General features: G+C 38.8%; 1 protein-coding gene across 1 annotated transcript in view; it reads right to left on the reverse strand.

Moving 5' to 3' along the window:
- Nucleotides 1-19,996, reverse strand: part of CCDC148 (coiled-coil domain containing 148) — a 35,362-nt gene extending 15,366 nt beyond the window's left edge. The window contains exons 1-9 of the mRNA XM_065750868.1: nucleotides 19,966-19,996; nucleotides 16,524-16,645; nucleotides 14,483-14,586; nucleotides 13,959-14,041; nucleotides 13,642-13,805; nucleotides 13,274-13,369; nucleotides 13,005-13,186; nucleotides 8,803-8,941; nucleotides 6,589-6,795 (exon numbers count right to left, since the gene is read on the reverse strand). Coding sequence (XP_065606940.1) covers nucleotides 6,589-6,795; nucleotides 8,803-8,941; nucleotides 13,005-13,186; nucleotides 13,274-13,369; nucleotides 13,642-13,805; nucleotides 13,959-14,041; nucleotides 14,483-14,586; nucleotides 16,524-16,645; nucleotides 19,966-19,996 — 1,128 coding nt within the window. The remainder of the gene's footprint in view (nucleotides 1-6,588; nucleotides 6,796-8,802; nucleotides 8,942-13,004; nucleotides 13,187-13,273; nucleotides 13,370-13,641; nucleotides 13,806-13,958; nucleotides 14,042-14,482; nucleotides 14,587-16,523; nucleotides 16,646-19,965) is intronic.
- Nucleotides 19,997-21,789: the final 1,793 nt, after the last annotated feature.

Genomic DNA, 21,789 nt, shown 5'->3' on the forward strand with positions numbered 1-21,789 from the left:
CATCATTTGTCTGAGCAAATCCCTTCCATTCTCAAGTACAAAAAAAGAATGAAGGTTTTTAGGGAAAGGAGGAACGAAGATGAAAGGAAAATAAACAAAATTAAAAGATCTAGCCTACCATAGAAGAGCAAGGATTTACCCCGACAGTTTCTATTCATGTTACCTGAAGTCTAGAACAAACTCCAGCTCTGCAGCTTTAAAAATACACATATCACAATCTATGAAAATATATCAAAATTACTAATTATAAGGAAATATCTATTCAATGACTGTAAGAAATAAGTGCATTTCATCTGAAAAAAGTAGTGTTTTCAGACTTCCTTGCATTCACCTACAACTCAAAACCCTGTGTTTACCACTCTTGGAAGCCCTCAGCTAGGAGATAGAAAAAATGTAATTAATACACGTTGTGCAATATGCCCATCTCCAGGACAGAATTTACTTAGAAGTTACTTATGGCAAAAGTAGCCAGTGATGTCAACTGCTAAGTGAACAACAAACCTCATGATATTAACAGATGGTGGTCTGAAATCTCCAGTAACTTTCACCTCCAACCAAACCTGCTCCCTCTTCTCCAGGCTGGGAATTCTTTCACTTTCCATTCTTCTGAAAAGCAACTCTGAGACTCCACAGGGTCAGACAAGTGGGACAAGCCAGCAGCATTCTGCTTTTGTCTGACTTACACAGACCTATGAAAAATCCTTTACTGGAGCATTTGGTAAAGAGATAATTAAGAAATAATTCATTTGGAAGTTTGTTTTTCTAATCACAGAATGAATTTCTCTTCTGACATTAACAAGGAAAGTTCACACCCCTAGCAGATTTTGTCTGGTACCCTTGAGCAGCTTGTACTCCACAGGCTACTCTCTGCAAAGTCTGCAAAAAATAAAAGAGGAAATCAAGACTGCTGGCACTAGCATTAATTTGTCCCATAAAAGTCCCTATCTGCCACTAGAAAAAAAAAATCTAATTGAGAAAAAAGAGCACGAATAAAAGTAACTTTTCATAATTAATAGAACCATAAAGGATTTCTTCAGCTATAAAATGCTTATGGGAGAAATAGGGATGTGAAAGAAAAGCATTTGACCATAAACCTGTGACAAAAATGTGTTTTCATATCTGTATGTTGACTTTTATAGTGTAAATTCTGATTACGATCATAAGGACTGAGCAAAGTGGAAAGGCACTTAAAACAAATACACTTTCCACTGGCATAGAGCAGGGTGTCTACTGCTGTGGCTCTTTTGGTAACTCAATACTTACATAGAGCTAATCACTTGCAATCCCTGTGCTCTGCCTTTAATAGCTATCAAACATAAAATGTGTTGTGTGCAGCTAATAATGGGAATAAATCACTGGAATTAGAAAAAAGATGTGATTATAAATTACCCTGTAAATAATTCACAGAACAAGCAAAAACTGAAGGCTGAGCTTCTGCTTCTCTCAGATTAGTGTTTCCTCAATCCCTATGAAGTAAAACGTAAAGGTCCAGATAACCCGAGCACCATCTCTTTATTTTTATTCTCATTCTGCTAAAGACTTTTTCTTAATTAGAAAAAAGAACAATTATTTCTTTGTAGTTTCAGAATGTCTGCTTTCTACATGCTACAAATCGTTCTATGAACTACTTCTACTGTGTGTTTATGGAACAAGGGTGAAGTTATAAGATTCTCTGCTTTTTATACATAAGCCTCACAGAAATATCACCATAACAAAGAGGTGTGATCTGCTCCAGGAGGTAAGAAAAAACATTTGAGATACTAAACCCTTAAATCTCAGACAAAACATTATGTAATACACTGCAAGAAGATCACAACAGAATGGTTGGTATTCAGAAATAACATAATTATCTGATAAAATACCGGAGGTATGGGGAAAAAAGAGGGGAAAGGAAGAAAAGCACAGAAAGCAGGCAAAGACAAACACTGCATATGCTTCAAGCTTAAAACATACAAGCTTGATCTGACCCAAAAGCTGTGCAATTTGTCAATGTTGTTCTGACCTCAGGCTAATAAATCTAGGTTGATTAGCTCTAGACTGAAAAATGCTACCGAGTCAGAGCTGGCTCATCTTTGGTGAGATTCAAAGTCCTGGGTATGGAGAAGTGCCATAATGTCCTGCAACTCTCAGGTTTATCACATGCTTCCTGAATGAGCACCTGTATTTAAAAATCAGCTCATTAAAACTTCCTTACATCCATCATTTCTAGCAAGTGAACTGGTCACATCAATGGCCATTACTCAATCCTTCTGAGCAAGAAAACTCTAACATCACAGAATGATGGAACCATAATTGTCTGCAAACTCCAGTCATTAAACTGCTAGATTAACAAGTCATTGACAATGCCCATAAACTGTTTAGTGCACTGTACATATTGCATGGAAATAATAATAAATTTGATAAGCAAAAAATCTTTAACTGGTGAAATGTAGCCAATCTTCACGGATTTTGTTGAGATCATTCTGGTTAACATGAGCTGCATCCAGCATTTCTTATTTCTTCTTATGCCAGGAAAGGTTCTCGGTTGTATAAGCCAGACATGTCTGGTTTGGGACTCAGACTCTAAGCTTTCATCAATCAGAAAGTAATATAATCAATAATAAAATCAATCAAAAATATAATAAATTATAGATTACAGATGTCCCACTATTTATTTTAAAAAAAGGGTCCTGCAAAATGATCAAATTGTAGAGAAAGCATGACAACTGAGGCATCCAGAATTTAAAAAACAAGCAAACATTCAGTTGCATAACATTGATCTCGTTTGGTAGTCAATTCATTCAGATCAGTGACTTGGCTGAATAAGGAGGAACAACTCTCTTTTATTAAAAAATAAATAAAATCCTTTCTTCTCATTATATAGGAAAGGAAAAGAAAAAAGTCAATCTTCAACTTGCTTTATGTAATTTTTAATACTTCCATTCATTCCATCTAACTCTTCTTTTTCAAATAATTTATCTCAGTTTCTGCATTTAAGGAATGCATAAATTGCTCTCCAAAAATTAAAAATCTATTGTAAAAGATTTTAGCACTAGAGTGGGGATTAATCCTGGAGTGCAAAAGAGAAAAGATATAAAGGAAAACTGACACTTGGCTTTATGCTGAGGAGAATAAGCTCACCCTATGCATCATGCATGTGAGACCGAACTGCCCTTCCACGTACTCCTGCAGGTCCTCTGCTGACTGTCCTTTACAAATTGTATTACATGAAGGTAGAGAGAACTGGATTACAAATACCTCTAAATAAGTTCAATAGGAAATAATATTCTGAATACCTGCAAACACCTGGATGGAATCCATAGATGCAGGACACTGAGTAGTTCAGGCTGTCAAGCACCAACTGTGGAGCAGCACTCTGCCAGCCCTCCTAGGAGGTCACTCACCTCGTTACCTAACTACCTTTTACTGAAGAATTCACTTCTCTCTATGTCGTTTAAGAAAAGAAATTTTACTAAAACATTTCTTCTATAGAACCAAATGCTCATACACTAAAAAAAAAATATAACATAACATGAGTGATTCCCTACTGCTCATTTAGGGTATATTTCCTCCCCCCAGTTCTGTTGTCTCCCTCTCCCAGGGCAAATGGAGGTTATTAAAGACAGTTATCAGAAACATATCTTTATTCTTTGAGGATAAGAGAGTATATCCTCGATAGCATTGCTCCTTTCATACTATATTTAACTTGGATGAATGACTCTCATGATTTATTTCACCAGAGCTTCCTGACTTATTCCAAAGTTCATCCTTACAGGCTCTGATTTCTGGTAAGGACATCCATTCATCTTCTGGGAGATGAAATGTGGAATACAAACTTAAAAATCCATTTCCCAAGTAAAAGTTGCTGCAAGCTAGAACCTAACTTCTCTGCTATTTTACTTTCTTATCACTGTACCATCTCTAGTCAAACATGAGGCTCAGTCTCATCAATGGGAGGTTGCTTCTTGTGCATTTAAAACCAGCTTTAAATCACGAGTTCATTAGCTTGTTTGCTTTGCCTTGGTTTGTTATTGCCACAGGAAATACATAAATGTTGAGTGATATTATGTGGCTATTACTTACAGTAATAAAAAATACATAGCCTGACACATACTTGCCTCTCTTTTGCACTGCTAAATCTGTGCTACAAGTAGGAACAGATTCTCACATGCAGAACAACTCTTGAAGAACTCTACAAACACCAAGCAGCAAACAATTTTACAGAAAGGCTGAAAAACTTGGTAAATGGTTTACTGGCTGAAAGTGAAAGGTGCCACAGTCAGAGCTCAGTCTTCTCCCATTCTGCCAGCAGCAGCTGCATACACAAGCCATTTCCATTTTGTACTTCTGCACTGTCTGTATGCAAAATATATCTAGCTGTCCCCAGCACTTTTAGGTCTGTTCAGACACAGACACCTCACACTGAGTGTGCCACAGCCTCATTTTACAGCCACTGTAGAAAGGCATACAAATACAGTGACCTTCCCCAAAATCTGCTGGTGTAATGAAGGAGTTCCACATCTCTCATGTTCAGGATACAAACTCTTCACAAGCATAGCTAGAGCTTACTATACAGATAAATCACTCAGCAAGTACATTGTTTTCCTCTGGGAAAGTGGTATGAGCAGGATTTCCTTACATTAAACTCACTGAAATGCAAAACACTAAGCCAGGTAATGACAAAACAGATTAGAACAATCCTACACCTGGTTTTCAGCTCTACAGTCCTTCCTTCGTGGAGACAAACTTATTTTTAATCTCATCTTAATGATCCTCATCAGGATGGATTTTCATCTATGTATATTTAACTCCCGGAGTCCCAGAGAGACTTCTTAGCTGCCAGCAGCCCCTTTCCGTGGTACAGCTTCCATAGCTGCACACTTCAGAAGTGTTCAAAGAGAATTCAGCTGAAGGAACTACCACTAGGTAACGTGTAAACTTCCAAATGCATATGCCCATCAAATCCAGACAAAACACATGGATACATTCAGAATAATTTCCTCAGAAAAGCTCGCCCAATTTCTCCTTCCATCCTGCAGCCCCTTCAGCTGTAGAGCTGATCAAGGAAGGTCACAATGATGTCCTTCTTCAGCGGAAACGCTGCACCTTTTTGATTCCTCTCTTCTGGGAAAGAGGTGAATTGTTTCTGATCAGACTTTCACCTTCTGTTATTTTTTAAAACAAAGTCACCTGTGAAAGCAGCTTTTGAGAAGTGTAGCACTAATAGGTTGAAGTTTCAAACAGTTCCAGGTTACGGAAACAGAAGGTCAGAATCTAAGGACTTTGAGGCAATGTTCAATTCATCAGTAAGAATCTTAAGCTATGTGGAGGTAACAAAACACTCTGTTACTTTTGGAGCAGAAAAAAGAAGTCTGGCTCATAAGATGCATAATTCTGGAATAAATGCCCTTCCACTCCAATAAGCACAGGTGAGAGAAATATAGCAGTTCCAGAAAGGAAGGCCTGGAGCTGACACCAGCACTCCTGCAGCACCAGGAAGAGCTCCTCACTGCTGGGTGAAGGAAGCCTGCCCTGCTGCTGGGGTCAGGAACTCCTCACTTTGCCAGGCCCAGGTAGTTTCCAGACCTAAAATGTTTGGATTCAAATCTTCCTATGACAGAAGGCTCCAGGAACAGGGATGGCAGTGCTGTGCATTATGATGAGTGAAAAACTAGCCTGAATATAAAACTTCCTAATCACACGTCAGCTTCTCTGTGGTTTTCAGCTGTTATTTCATAGATTCATAGATTCACAGATACATTATGTTGGAAAGGACCTACAAGATCATCTAATCCAACCATCTTCCTATCACCATCCCTACCCACTAAACTACTAAATCAAATCCCTTAGCAATTTTCATTTCATGAAAAAGTTGGGCTTCAGGATAATGTTGGTGAAGTAAGAATCATGTGCCACACATACTTTCACATGTTAATTTGTGTGCAAGTGGAAAATCACAGCAGTTCAAACAAATGACTTTCATGCCCCAAAATGTGATTCTCCATACAAATGCCTCCAGCATCAACATCGTACTACTTTCCTCTTGTCTCCAGGCTCCTCTTATTGTATTTTTTCTCTTACAAAAGCAAGTTTTGTTTGCTTGTTTTTAAGTCTTTTTCACCTCTTCACACAGCAAATCACCTTTCAGAATATTATGAAACCTCAAGGGCAAAAAGATGGGACCAATTTTTAAGAATTCTTTCTACAACCTAAAAAGAAAACAGAAGGGAAGGCAGATACTTGCTATTTCTCTGAGAACAAACCAGTGTTAATTTAACAGAACAGAATGTGTTTCACTACCATGTCAGAAGATTCTAGTGCTAAAAGCAATTATGACATTGTTTCTCAACAAAGTGCATGAGGTTTAACAAAAATGGAAATATTTTGTGGTTTACCAGGGCTAAAAAGAAACAGAGCATGGTAGCTTGCTTGCAGCCTTTCATACTCTAATCAGCAGAACACATCTTGTTCTTCCAGTTCAGAATTACTAGCTCATCAGACTCTGAGATGGTGCAAACCCACCAGAATAAATGTGACTGCAGTTTATACAGAGGTCATACCCACAGCACAAAACTCATATGCATGAGGTACATTTACAACTGACCCTACCTTGGCTTTCAGCTCAGCACAGATCTCCTGTTGCTTTCTTCTGTTACTAGCTGATACTGCTTCTGCCTCCTGAGCAGCAGAGGCTTCAGCAACAGCCCTCACGGCCTTCAGGAAAAACGCTTTTCTAGCTTGAGTCCAATTTAATAGCAAGACTTTGCGTTGATTCTTAATGGAATTGTAACGATCCCAAGCTTTCTCATGAGTAACCTAAAAAAAAGTAGCACATTTCAGACAGGCATGACAACTACACATCAGTAAAATATTTTGCAAACCATGAGCATCGTTGGTCTAATTACTGTATCAGCAGTATCTACATGGAATCCACAATTCAGGGCCTGAAAGCACTCTGCCTGATGCTAGGTCTGCAGCAATCTTCCAGCATCAGCAGGCCATCCTAGCACTCCCATCCCTCCCCATTGTCTGCCTCCATCACACAGCACTTCGCTATCCTGATATCCCACTGTTCCTTTCTGAACAGTACTTTTGGAATACAAATAAATGAAATGCCTTCTTGTCATAGAATACATAAAAGGCAAGTTAGGCTCCTTCAATACATCATCAAAAATACCAAGCACTTTTAGTGAGATGAGGCTCTTCAGAGCAAATTATGGCCTCCTATACAGAAACAGAACACCACTGAAAGCAGCTGTACCAATGTAGTACAGGAGAGAATTAGCTTCACTTTTTCTTTCCTAACAAGACACTTGCAAACAGATTTTTAGCTTGCAAAGGAGCATACTGCCACTAATAATACACAGTTTTTCATCTTAAATACTCCTCCTTTGATCTTAATCAGTGAGGTTCCAGAGGACATTCAATCTTCACTCTGTTGGCAGAAGCAGTAATGGGTGATGCTGCACAGACTGAAGCATTAGAAACTTGAACCTGTCTTACAAAAATATGAGTTTCAAGGATGAATGCTCTAGAGATGGCCTTCTGCTCACAAGCTTCAAGGGACCATCCTTGATGCTCACTTCCAGGCTTTGGCAGAGGACAAGGGGATGCTGACTCAGCTGGTGCCGAGCTCACAGGTTTCCCATTGGCTCGCAGCTGGTTGGAGATTAAATGGTATCAGTCACTCTGGAGCTTTTCTTTGCTCAGTTTGCCACTGCATCAGAGGTTCACACTGCCATACGGCTGTCTCAAACTCAGGTGAGAGCCCTGCTGGTAAGCAGCTAAACTGGGCTGAGAAACTCCCGCACAAGAAATGTAACGTGCTGTTTGCTCATCTAAAAACAGGCCACTCTGATGACCTGCTACTGAATCTAGCTTGTCCAGTGACCAGCTCTTCTTCAGAGAGAAGGAAGTAGTCAGTTATGCTAATATAATGAACATTTTAAAAACAGATTCTTAAAACTTCTGTATCCATTATGATAATATAACACTACATCCAATGCAGAATTACCATTTTTAAATTTTAAATGGCTCCCCAAAGAATCAGAGAGGCCCATTCCTAACAGCTATGATGAAAAATATGCAAACATTATACAAAGCACGTAATTATTTAGCTTAGTTATCAGATGCAAAAGTTCTGAAGCCCACAAGAACTTTACTGTTGGTGAAAGTATGCCACAAATCGGTATCACTTCAGTGCCACTGCTCCGTAGCATGCACTCCTCAAATACAAGAAAGTAGATGGTCTAAAAATATGTGCAGAGATAAAAAAAGATTCCCACTTTCCCTACGACATCCTGAAGTATTCTGGCCTCGAACTGGGTTTCTCTATGTGCTTATTCACTGTGGAGAGTAAAAGGAATCAGCAATCAATTTGAAATGCATTATGAATATAAAAATAGCCTCTCCCTGAGAGCAGGAGATATCTTTTCTCTCTTCCTGTTATATATGTGCCACAAGCCAATTAAAATAACTATTCCTAGACAGTGTGACAATGCTATATATCCTCATAAAAATAAAAATAACAAGAGAAGCTGAATAGTGTGACATAGCTATAAAATGGTACAGCAAAGCAATGCTGTCAAACTAATTCTTTGAATTTGGCAGTAAGGGTTTGTGGAACTATAAAATCCCCACAGAGCATATTTTGAAGATGTGAACAAGAAGAGAACAGTTTTCAAGTTCGGGGATTTTAATGACAGGAACATCTCATCACTGTGAAGAATAAAATCAATCATAGTTATGAAATAAAAACCTTCATTAAACATTTTTAACTCGGGAAGCTTTCTGTAAGAGCATATATATTTGAGCTATACTAACCAGCTCGTGCCTAGACTTGTAAGGAAGATATCTCTGCAACATATCAAGGTACAAAGTCCTTCTTTGCTGAAGATCACTCGGATACTGATTGACGACAGTCTGAAAAACCCACTGATCTTCTTCCTTCCAGTCAGTGTTCCTACAGAAATTCAAAATAAGCAGTCCCAATGTAATTCAAGATTTTAAAAGGAGGAGTCTGGTTCTAGGAGGTTTTTTTTGTTTGTTTTCTTAAGAAGGGCCTAAGCTTTTGTTGGACTCTTTAACAATTCTGAACCTGTAAACTCAGTGTTCGTCCAAAGCCGGGGCATTTACACTTACTGCAATGACTGCAAACAAACACAGATTGCTTTAGAAATGTAAGCATATACTGTGCTGTACTTTGAGTTAATTCTTCTTTTTCTAACCTGACTTTTTATTAGGGAATGACATTGTGTTCCTCAAGTTATGTTAATAGTCACACAACATGAAAAAAAAAAACACTGTGAAAAAGGAAAACAATTAGTCTCCACTTCTGAGCACTAATTAAATTATTAAAACAGATGAAATGATAATACCAGTATTCAGCTAGATGAGGAATTAGGTAAAAACAAACTTTTAACATCCACAGAACTATCACCAAGGCATAAGATTTATGTTTCCTTCAAATAGAAGATGCAATAATCAGTCTGTCTTCATAATTTCAGAAAATAGGAGCAGTAGGATTTAACAAACATCCAAAAACTCAAACACAGTAACTTGAGATTAAAGATCAGGCTTTACCCTTCATCGGAACATCTGCCTTCCAGGCATTAATATCATGCTTTTATCATCAGCATTCATATTAGCAGCAGCAATACTAAGACCAAAAGCTCTCTAAATCCTGGTAACTTCTTTTCAGAAGTGACTAAAAGCCTAGGGAAAATTAAAAGAAGGTAATTACATGAACCAGCCCAAATACCAGTTTAGGACTAAGAATACTGAAGTAATAATCTGGATTTGTGTGCTGTTTAATATTACAATTAATGAAATCATGTACAGAGCAATCTTTCCCTCAACAGTTTTACCTGAGACAGACTTATGTTACTCGTACTCCCCACTCACTTTCTTTTAATTTCTCATAAACTGCGTGGAGTGTCTGACAAACTATTTCCAGGATGCAGCTGTTCACTTTTAGACCCAGCTCCATGAAAAGAAATGAAGGTGGCTTCAAAACGGGAGAGAGAGATTCAGCTCCTGTTTAAAAGTTCATTTTCAATGACTGACAGCTACTGTGCAAGTGTTGGAGACAACATAAAAAGGGGAAATGATTTTAGTAAAGCAAACATTCTCTAGCAACGAAAGTGCTTCTTTATAGGCTACTCCTTAATTTTTCATGAAAAACAATGAATGTAGATGGCTGAGTGTAGAGTGCTTTCATTTTTCTAGGAACTGAGAAGAAACAACGTCCAAGAGGGAAAAAGGGGTTAAGGAACCCACCAAAAAGGGAATGGCTGCAGCACTACCCTGTAACTGCAAGGCAAGGCTGTGGGTCTCCAAGTCAAGAGCTGCTGAGCTGTGACACAGAGAGGGCAACAGAAAGACATGCTATTCCTGCAGCCTCTATGAAGGGTGTCTTGCAAATGATCCTCAGAAATTAGCACTTTAAAAACCACCCCCCTCTTCTTTTCTCTAGAGAGGTTTCCAATGAAATTAGTTCAGTTATTAATTTTGGAATCTGTGTCATAATCTGGTATGTTGAGGTACAGGCGATCTGAAGAGTAACTTTAATGAACAAATTAATTATTCTTTGCCATGACTTGAACCCCTTTGACTGCAAGCACTCCTGTGGAGGCTTAACTGACTGCATTTCTTTTTCTTAAGCTAACACACAGCATTCTTTCCAAACATGCAGGTTTGTGAACAACTAGAAGTCTTTTGCCTATAATAAAGCGCATCCTGACCAGGAGGAGTTATGTGATGCCCACCTGAAAGCAGGGACCAGCACGGACCCTGCACTCAGGAGGTCGGCCTGGTGCCCCTGTCTGCAGGGCTCAAGGGCGTGCAAAGTCTTGCACCCACATCTGCCTCAGGCCTCTCACCTCCCTAAGGATCCCTCTGACTGTCACTGCTGCGATGGCAGCTGACAATGGGTGCTGTGCTGCTCCAGAGCAAGTTGGGGGTTGTGGAAGATCTCGGCTCAGGGAGCTAACAGCTGGAGCCACATGCAGGTTATTGTAAGCAGGGAAACACAGACTGCAAAAGTCTTGATTTGTCAGCTGTGAAGAGATTTGGTCAGCTGTACACAGACAAACAGCTAAAGGAAACATGATCCAGTCCATGCTTCTTTAAATGCAAGATATTTTCTTACTTAAACTTCTGTAAAATTTCATAAAGGAAGACCTCATCTTAATAAAATTTGAAAGTGTCAGCACTCTTTACGTTAATACTTAAACCAGTATGCTTCTTCAGCACCAGGACACCCACAAATGTTTACAAGGCTGATGGCACAGCCCAGTTTTTAAACTAACTTCTTGCTTTTCTTCTATGTATAATTCTGCTACTGGAAAACATTTCTATCTCGATTCTGTTTCAGTACTGAGACAGGGAGGTTGTCTTACATTCACGGAGCCTGGGGCAGCTGCTTCCTTTGAAATGAATTTACCCAGGGTTAATCCCTGGCTTTACACTTTTAAAGAACACAAAAGCACTCGGAAGGGAAGCTCCTTGATCTGCCCTGTAATCCCTACATATCCTTTACAATAGCTGGGACAACATAAACTTGATGCACCACTGTGTTGTTGAATAGGCAGACAGACTGCAACAATGACTCTATACTGTATGATATGATTAATGCCACCAAGTGAGATGTTAACTTCCCTGGCTATCAATTATGTCGTTGCTGACTGTCCCACCAGAAACATCCTGTTAAGGGGAATGAAAAAGGAACCACATTTACTCAGCTTAGTAGTAATATCCCTTTCATTTGAAAGGATGTTGCTGAGATGTTGAATATGCAGTACTAAGTCCATCTTTCAGTCATTTAAATAACTCAGCCTTCGAAAAAATATATTAGTACTAAGAGAATCATCAGCTATAACACATCAATTCCAAGTCCAGAGTTTAAGGACAATTTAGAACTTGGGTTTTTCCCAAAAACAGTTTGTGTTTCAGCAGAAACAAAGGAAGTGAATTTATATTGAAGATTTTTTTTTTAAACATAATACAGGATTATGATGTTTGATCAGTTTCTAAAAGCAATTAACACTGAAACTGCTATAAATTTGCCACTTGCTGCCTAATAAGTGCTATAAAAATTGGAAAGATCAAAACATTTTTTAATAAGTACATGTTATAACACCTAGGACACTACTGTAATAAAAGACTAGTTTCAGATAACAGGCAAAGCCCCTGCAAAATACCTAGGCAGTTTATGCAAAAGATATGTAGATAACATCACTTTCTAGGGGATCCAACATCTTACACTTGTTGGAGCATTCTCAAACTGATTCATCAGCAGTGGCAGACTACTTAAGTGCTGCACTGCAAGTGCATGTAGGAAAAGGGGGAGTTCAGAACTAGTCTGCGATCATCTTACCAGTGAAACACAGGACCTCTTTTGCTCTCTCCAAATAATGCCCAGACTCCAAATAAATCCACTGACCTTCCCACTCCCCACCTTCTTAAAACTTGACATCATTTTAATCCAGAGGAATATCAGTAAAGAACAAAAAGAAGCCAAGGCACGCGAGGTACAACAGCTGCAACTCAATACATTCTCCTGGAATCAAGTTAGCTGGAGCAGGAAAGCTGATCTTTACTCCCATTAACATATGACACTTCTAGGTTACATATTAAATTTCTAGTTGTGATATATTTCCAGGTCGCTATGAATATTTGTGCTCTTTCTATTCACTTTTTCATTTACAGAAAAATGTCTCCTCCTTTCAACTATTCTGAATCTACATATATTCTTACATTTATTTGCGATGATAATTAGTGCAATGACCCAAAATTCTTTAGAAGACTGGACCTATTTAGCAGCTTCATAGATAAACGCATTTAAGATCTGTGCATACAGCTGCAGAGTTCATCCCCAAAGAGCTGGGCAGTGACTCAACTGTTCTCTGCACTGAATAAAATAGAACCATCTCTTACAGTACAGGAAACTGCAGAACCTGTAAATTGCAAAATACATTAAAATTTGTTATTCTCTGCAAAAGAAATCCAGAAACAGATATCATTACCTATATATGACATCTAGCTGTTGATCAATCTCTTGCAGCTTAGACCAGTATTCATTTGCAAGTCTATGGTATTCACTGATAATGAAGCTCTTCAAGTCTGGATAGGGGAACTCCAAAGACAGTAGAGCTGAAGGAACTTCTTGGAAAAGTCCACTTTCCTCTTCAAACCCATGCACTAAAGCCTGTGATGAAAAATGCTACTCAGCACACTACTCTGCATTATATTTTTTCTCCAAAATTGTTAATTAAATTTATAAGGAAAAGCTCACTATTGTTTTGTAGTCTTGAAGCTCTCTTTCCAAAGCCAGACCTTCAAGGTTAAGAAATTCCAAACTTGTTTTCCATTGCTTCTTCACAGATTCGATCTATTTCATGAAATAGATTACTGTTACTTCTTTATATTGTTAGAATATGAAATTCCTTATTTAGAAATAAAAACCTTGATTTGCAGTTTAACTCTGCTATGTGTTTACAGGTTTCAGCAAAAGAGATTTGCACGATGGCAAGACAGAGCTTACTGAATACTTCCTGAATAGTCTGAATGTCAGCCTTAGTCTCAAAACTTTACATTAAAAAATCAGAGAAAATGCTAAATAGCCCATATAAGAAATGGTAAAAGTAACGTTAAAATGCCAACCTGCTGTAACTTCTCAGCTAGATCGAACTTGCATTTCAGGGACGAGTCTTCTGTGATGTAACATTGCATTTCAGACAGCCAGAACTTCAAATTCTCTCTTAGTTGCCAGATTGGAGCCACCGTATCTGTTTGGTAAGCATCCCGCTCCTGCGACAGTGTATGCTCTATGTGCAAATGACACATAAAGCTTTTTAAAACACTAAGTATTTTGCAGCACTGTGCTTCCCAAATCACAAACTGTCATGACACAGCTCAACAAGTAATTAAGACAACTTTGACTGTAATAAATAATCAAGAAGCGAATTGAAAATTCTTACCCAAGTGCCACATATCCAAAAAAAAGTCATACTTAGGAATTCCTTCATGAAGAAGAGTCTGTATTTCTGCTTCTACTTTTTCCCTGCAAGATATGAATGAGTTTTATAGGAGACTTGATTTCCTATTTATTAAGTTTACAAGTATGATAAACCTCAAATAATTCATTCATTAAATAAAAAGGATTCTCCACATGAGAGGGTACTAAGGGCAAGAGTTTGATGTGAAAGATATATGGAATCCACCCTCCCTTCAGCAAAACATGCTGTTATCGATCTGCCGTATAGCATGCAAGCTGCTGGATCTAAGACAGCAAAGCTGTGGTTTGGGCAGCAGGTCACCTTGTTCTGCCCATTTGTAATCTGTTCTCTTCACACCCACAGACCCTTTCAATGGCAGACACAAGCTCCTTTGCCTGCACAAAGATTTATTTTCTCCTAATGTCCCTTTAATCAAGTGTGCTGTACAGGAATCTCTGCCTACTGACATAATTATTTAACAATGAATAAGATTCCTTGGGTCTTACCTGTTCTCACTAAGTCTTTTATACTCTTGCCACCACACTTGGCAATGCTGTTTCAGTAGCATTTGCTCTTTGTAAATTTTTGAATTTTCCTCCATTTTTTTGATCTGCAAGAAGATTAAAAGACCGTAAGTATTTTTAGTATGTTCAGTGTCTTTACCAAATTTATTTGAATTAAAACTGAATTGTAGAACAGAAAACTGAAAAGCTCTTTACAAAGCTATTTTCTAAAGAACAAGGCGTCCAAACGTAATTAATTTCCATGAAAAATTGTATTCCACTTCAAGTTGCAATTAAAGTGAAAAATGAAAAAAGAATAATCTATTTTCTTCTTCTTCTTCTTCTTCTTCTTCTTCTATTCCTATTCCCCAGAGGATAAAGAGGATGGATGAGTAAAAGAAAAAAGAAAACAAGCTTTCTTACAGGTGAAGTGAAAGCTTTCTTTTTAAAGAAAACCAATTTTAAAAGTTGGTTACTGGTGCTTTTCTAAATCTGCCCAATTTAAGATGCTCTGAATTTGTCTGCAGACTTCACAAAGACATTGCTTCCAACTTCGTGGAACAGGAAGGCATGTTTTCAGAGAGATGGAGTTTTAAACTAGAGAAAAAGCCAACACAGAACAGCGGATGAAGTAGCACCCAGATATTCTGGCTAATCAGCAGTGAAGAAAGAAGGAACAGAAGAACACCCAGCAGACACTTGCTCCTCTCCTACTACTTCTCTTCTTGCTTCCCACCATCACCTTCCTCTGCACCACCCAACCCCAGCACTTCCCAGCCAGCTGCTTCAAGTGCAAAAACCCTTCTATCTGCAGAGGATCCCTCAATTCACCCACCACCTTTCGTTTGTGTGCTTTCCTCCTTAGACATTCTTTCATGCAAACAGATCATTCCACCGCAGAGTGGGAGCAAGACAAGGAATAGAATTTGGAAACTCTTGTCTGGCTTCCTAATAGGCTTTAAAGAATAAATATCTCATTTCTCATGAGTCTGGGAAATAAACATTCTGAAACATAACTGCTAGTTTTCCACTTGGCTTAGGTGGAAGTAATCTGCTGCTAAAAATGCAGTCAGCTTTCCTGCACCGTGAAAGCAGGACAGAACCACACACTGCCCTCACTGTTCACATGCACAAAAACAGGGGCAGCAAAGCCCCTGGAAGACCTCTTCTGCACACCCTCCAACTGCTGGGTAGGCAGTACCTGCAGGTTTTGAAACATATATACTTAATAAGTGAAGCACGGATGAATGTATCTAGCAGAACCCTGAAACAAGAATTTGGTTAATCCATTGTGCTCGGATAAGAAACCAGTTTGGTAGTACTTTTCATGTCAGAAGTTGCAATAGAGAGATTATGCAACTGTGAATGAGAACCAAGGGGTTTATAGGAAGACACATATGTGACTGCATTGTTAAGAGGTTCTGAGAACACCTGCCAGTACCTCACATTGCTTCTGAATCAAAGAAAACATCTCATTTTTACTGCTTCTATATTTTTCCTATTTAAAAAGTTACCTACATCTTCCCCTTGATTACCATCAGGTGCTTAAAACAAAACTTACACCTTTCCAATTGCCTAGATGAAAGTTTACACTGTGCGGCCATATAACCCTTTTATTTTCTTCCCCAGACCTACCTCTGGCTAGACTTCTGGAAAGTCTCATTTAATACCTGTATTTGCTGTTTAATTTCTTTCAGGATCAATGCCCATTCGTCCCCATAAGTTCTCATCCTCAGTATTTTGAGATGGTTATGGAACGAGCATAGACAAACTTTCTCTAAGCAGTTGAATGTTTTCTGTCATTTTGGGGAGAAGATCCCACACATATTTTTTATCTTTTATCTTTTATCAATTCCATGAAATTCCACACTTCAACACTGAAGCATTCAAGTAAAATTAACAGCAGAGTTTGCTGTTGATGTTTATATTTTGCTCCTTTGAACACTAACAAAACAATTATTCATTGTCAGATCCCATGCAGGCAGTGAAAAGAAATATGATCATTGTGTTTAAAAAATGATAATACAGATTAAAAAATACATACCTTTAACTGTATTTTTTTGGATGCCATTTTTTCTGCTGCAGCGAGCTCACATAGATGTTTGTAGTCAACGGGTTTATACTTCCGACTGTAAAGAGCATTTCTTATAGGAATGGCCAGATTCTCTAGTTATGACATAAAACATTTACAATCATGTCAGCCTCTCAAAAAATATTGTAAGTATGAGCCATAAAATGAAAGCATTATGCAGAGAAATTAGAAACAGTACAATAAAGACATTAAAAGTTTCCATAACAGAGATCTGTAGGTGCTGAATAAGAACCTGAAATGAACATAAGCTGGTAGAAACAGTAAGAAAAAATAACCACTTCTCTTTCCACAGATAATTTAGTAAAAGTAGTTATTTTTTTCTATGTGAGCTTAAAGAATATCACTTCAAATTGAGTTTACTGGAATTTCAATGAATTCTAACACGGAAATACACAAGTTTCATTACAGGCATAATTATTACACAAACTGGAATACCACCTCAACATTTACTGATGTGTATGAATCAATTAATAGGAAGCTGTATAAATTAATACTTGAATATAAACTGAATCAGTCTCAGTAACACTTCTCATCAAATCTCCAGCCATAAGAACAGCATATTTTTCTACAGAACTTTCTCAAAAGACAAGGAAAAGCATTACACTTAGCTTTGAAAGGTTATTAGAGGACTGAAAGACTGTTGTCCAAAAACCAAAACAAACAAAACAAAACAAAAAACCACCAGAGGATGCAGCTGAGCTGAAAAAGCATTTGATAAAGCTTAACCAAGCTGGTCTTTCACCACACAGGGAAGCTAACTCACACTTATCCCTTCAAGAGATCTCAGAGGGAAAATTTCTTTCATTTTATCCTTCCTATAATCTTTGTATGAAGAACTCTTTTCCTCTGGTTTTCAGACCTGCAGGGAGCATTGTTCATCTACTGTCTTTTGTTCCCCTAAATCCAGATTTGAAATCCTCTTCCCTAAGTTAGCAAGGTTCTACACAGAGACTTTTTTCCTCCTTCTGAGGTTGGTTACAACTTTGTCCATCAAAAAGCATGCAGAATAGATAATAGAAAGAAATTATTCACTGTGAGGGTGGTGAGACACTGGAACAGGCTGCCCAGTGAGGCTGTGGATGAGCACTCTCTGGAAGCATTCAAGGCCAGGCTGGATGGGGATGTGAGCAATCTGGCCTAGAGGGAGGTGTCCCTGTCTATAGCAGAGAGGTTGGAACAAGATGATCTTACAGGTACCCTCCATCCCAAACCATTCTGTGATCCTATGTAACATCATACTGCATTCAAAGAAGGAATGGTTTACCCTCTGAACAACCACTCATTCAGTTCTTCCTATTAATCTGCCTATTAATCCTTCACTACTGCTCCCAAAGCCTTTAAATCACTGCCAGTCTGCAGTCATTTCAAGTAGCAGCATCGGTGTCCACTCACAGAAGCAGCAGGACACAGCAAGAGCCTCAGAGCATTTCCATAAGGCACATAATTCAGGCTCCCTGCAGGCATTTCACCTGGGAGGATAGCCAAGTTTGCAGTTTCATCCTGTCATACTCATCAGAAATGAATCAGTGACTGCTACTGTTATTAACAGCTGATACTAACTACTCATTGAAGTCATTAAGAACATCTCTATGCTTCTTCTTTGCTATGGCATAAATCTCACGATCTTGGAAACACACGGTGGTGTGATCTTTTGTCTTCCAGCATCCCTGATCCTCACTTACTTCCAGGATAGCATACTGTGCTGCAGGTAAGTGTCAGAATAAAGGTGGGACACAGTCACCTTCCAGAGGAGACAAAGATCTGCCTTCTCTCCCTGCAGTGCCTGTTACAGCTGCTGCTGTTCTCATGCCACAGCTGAGTTCCAATCTGTCATGCTGCCTTCTGATCAGGCATCAAAAGTTATTCTGAAATCATTCCACTAGCCTGAAGCTCTCACACCAGTTGTTCTGAATTGTGGTACAGATATCTAGGGTGAGGAACCTACCCGGCTATCACATCCAGAGTTGCAATAGCCCAACCAGTATGCTTTGGCCTACTGCGGTTCTCCTTAATCCACTCGAAATTACAGCTCTGTGTCCCTGTTTGACAGCTGCCATTTACCATCAGCTTTTCAAACCATCCTTTCTGTATGCCAGCTTTGTCCCTCAGTGCAGTGCATTAAGGATAAGGGGTGTGATCAAAAAACCAAACACAACTCATCTTTTTTGTTCTCTTTCTTTCTCACAATATTATATGAGTGAAGAGGGTAGACAACAAAAAGAATGGAAGAACAGGATGAAAAATGTAAAAGGGCACACTGTTGTAGAGGAAGCAATAGTGCACAGACAGCGAGGAAAGGAGAATGAGTCACCACACTGGATAAACAGAGAGGAGAACATGGAAAGTTATTTAATAAAATAAAAGCACTGGGAAAGGCACTGTTTGTTTTACTTTGGCTGCATTTTTCTTTTAAAGTGACCATAGAAAAGTGCATCAGAGAAAAACTAATAGGTTGAACTTGTGGTACTTCTTCACACCTGAAAGAATCAGAGGGGATGGAAGACAGGTTCCGTTCACAGATGTTTCATCCCACATCATTCACTGTTGTCTTTGGTTTTTTGCTCTACCTTGTACATCTGAACCTTACGAATCTCCACTAGTAATCTTTATCAGATCCTTTTACTGAGGACCTTGGAGGATATTTCTGAAGGCAATGAAACCCATTCATGCACAATTAATTCCAAAATGAAGTTGCTAGCATATCAGATGGAAACTTTACGCTTAGTAGTTGCTGCGTTGGATGTGTCTTCCATTACAAAAACATATAGTTTCCTTTATGTATCTAATATGTACATATACATCCAAAAATATACATATATCCACATTAGTAAGAAAATACTAAGCTAACATTTTTTCACAATTCCCTGTAATAAATATTGGCTAAACCTGGGATACAATTTTAATAGTGAACAAAAATACTTCAGCATTTGCCCAGGTACTGTAAGGCTTCAGCCTCAGTAACTTTACGTGTAAGCTGGGAATTTTCACAGAATCGTAGAACGAGGTTTTCCTTCCCATTGTTTTTAGGTATCTTTAACAGTGAAATCTGCAATTAAGTACTACTATAAACTTTTTTTCCCATTCATTAGTAAGCACATCATGGCTGGAAGCAATATTTCTAACATACAGCACTGCAGATGGCCCCCACAAAATCTAAAGCAAGACCTGCAAAGTTATCTCGTGACCTTACTTCAACTGTCCTAAGGTTTCTCATTTGCTACATGCCTACAGAAAACTTGACAAAGTGACCCCACAGCTCACTGTGGAAAGATATTTTGTGTTAATCATAAAAATAGTATGGCAGCTTCCATTTGCAACAATTAATCACAGACTATTTCATAAACAGTTTCGATTGCAACAAAGCAATTGGATTTATACACAATAGAGTACGTACCAACATCACTAATCCTCTGACCTGCAGACATTGTTCTGTGGTCTGGTTCAATCATTTCTATGTGTTTTTTTGATATCTGTAGAGAAACAAACATATCTTCAGAACATCAATGCTATGGATGCCATCTAAAAATACATATACAATAAACACACATTAATTTCCAAGGAGGGAGGACACATCCCACTAAAAGTGTAATGAGGAATTACACAAGTTCACCTCCCATTTTAAGAAATATTTCCCTTTTTTCGGTGGTGTTAAAAAAATCTCTTATATTGTTTAGGGAGCAGCTGAGAAACAGAAGCCAAAATACAATGCATCTGATGAATCTGTGACACTGTCACCAAGTAGGTCACCCATCCTTTCCTTTGTGCTTTTCAAAATGCATCTGTCCTACTGGCCCAAATGGAAGACTGCTTCTTGAGCTGCTCTTTGATTTTTAGAACTGAAGCCTGCAAGGCCTCTCTTGTTCTGTATTTACATATTAAGGTTTATATATAGATCTCTTTATACCCCTTCAAGAGCCTCTGCATTAACACCTGGCAACCCACCCCAGCTGTTTCAGAAATATTGGCTGAATTCTCAATGAACGATGTTGACAGGCAGCGTACATCGAGGATTTACAGCACGCTGGGATCAACCTAGCATTCACAATGCAATCACAGAATCACCCAAGTTGGAAAAGACCTCCGAGACCATCTAGTCCAACCGTAAATAATAAGATCTACAACACAGCTAAAAAACAAACCAACTTTGATGTCCTAAAAGCATATTTCCACTTTCATTAGGCACTGTCACAGGTTTTGCATGTGAAGAAAACATGCACACAACAGCTAGAGACTGGATGCTTTGGCAGAACTGGATGCACGGCCGAACCGCAGCAGAAGGGGAAGGCTGCACCGAGCCGGCCTGCCCCAAAGCCTCCCCCTTGTTCCCAGCTTCACCTCCCCAGTGCTTCCTAGACAAAAATTCCACCTAACGTGGTGCAGCTTTGGAATCTGCCTGGCCCTGCAGCAAGCAGCAACACAGAGAACAGCAGATGAGCAAAGTCTGTTCATCTGTATGTGGTGGAGTTAGTTTTCTGCTCTTCTAGCGAATTGAACCAGCTTATCCACACAAATTCCAAGAACGGCCCAATGCATCAAAAAGAAGGGCAGAGAAGAGCAGCAGAAGCAATGAAAGGGAAAGACTCTGACAGAAAGCTATTAATTTCAGTCAACCCAAACTGTGAGACTGCAACCAAGGATACTTAGTATTGTACGTTCCCGTGAGCTATATTTCTTCCTGACAGCATTCTGCATTGCAGAATCATCAAAAACAGCTTAAGAGTAAAAAACCTGACCTAGATGGACAAGTTTCATTGAACAAAGTTCCACTGTTACAGCAAAAAAAATTAGTAAATGCAGCAGAAACAACAGCCACAACTGTACACACAGCCATTCCTGCGGCTCCAAGCCACTGCTTGATAGTCACACTGTATGTTTCGTTAACGATGGAAATTGGAAAGCAAAGGAAAAGCATGGCCATCATATTCTGTACAAAGAACATTCAATGACAGCAGTGAGTCGAAAACAGTGAACACTCAATGATGGTGTGACACTTCCCAATGCTTCTTATTGCATATTCTTCCATGCATTGAACCAAAATTAACAAAGTCATCTACCTTCATCCAAGAACAACTACTTATTAGAAAGAAAGGGACCTTTCCAAACTGGTTCTAAAAGAAACTGGCAGTATCAGTTGGTCAGAAGCTACCCCAAAGTCCAACATCTGACCACAGAGACTGAAATTAAAGAAGAAAATATGACAGTACGTTTGGGAGTTTGT

Source organism: Cyrtonyx montezumae, unplaced genomic scaffold (genome assembly GCF_038088225.1).
Source record: "Cyrtonyx montezumae isolate F1298 unplaced genomic scaffold, pur_monq_1.0 scaffold_7, whole genome shotgun sequence".
In the NCBI taxonomy this organism is placed as follows: domain Eukaryota; kingdom Metazoa; phylum Chordata; class Aves; order Galliformes; family Odontophoridae; genus Cyrtonyx; species Cyrtonyx montezumae.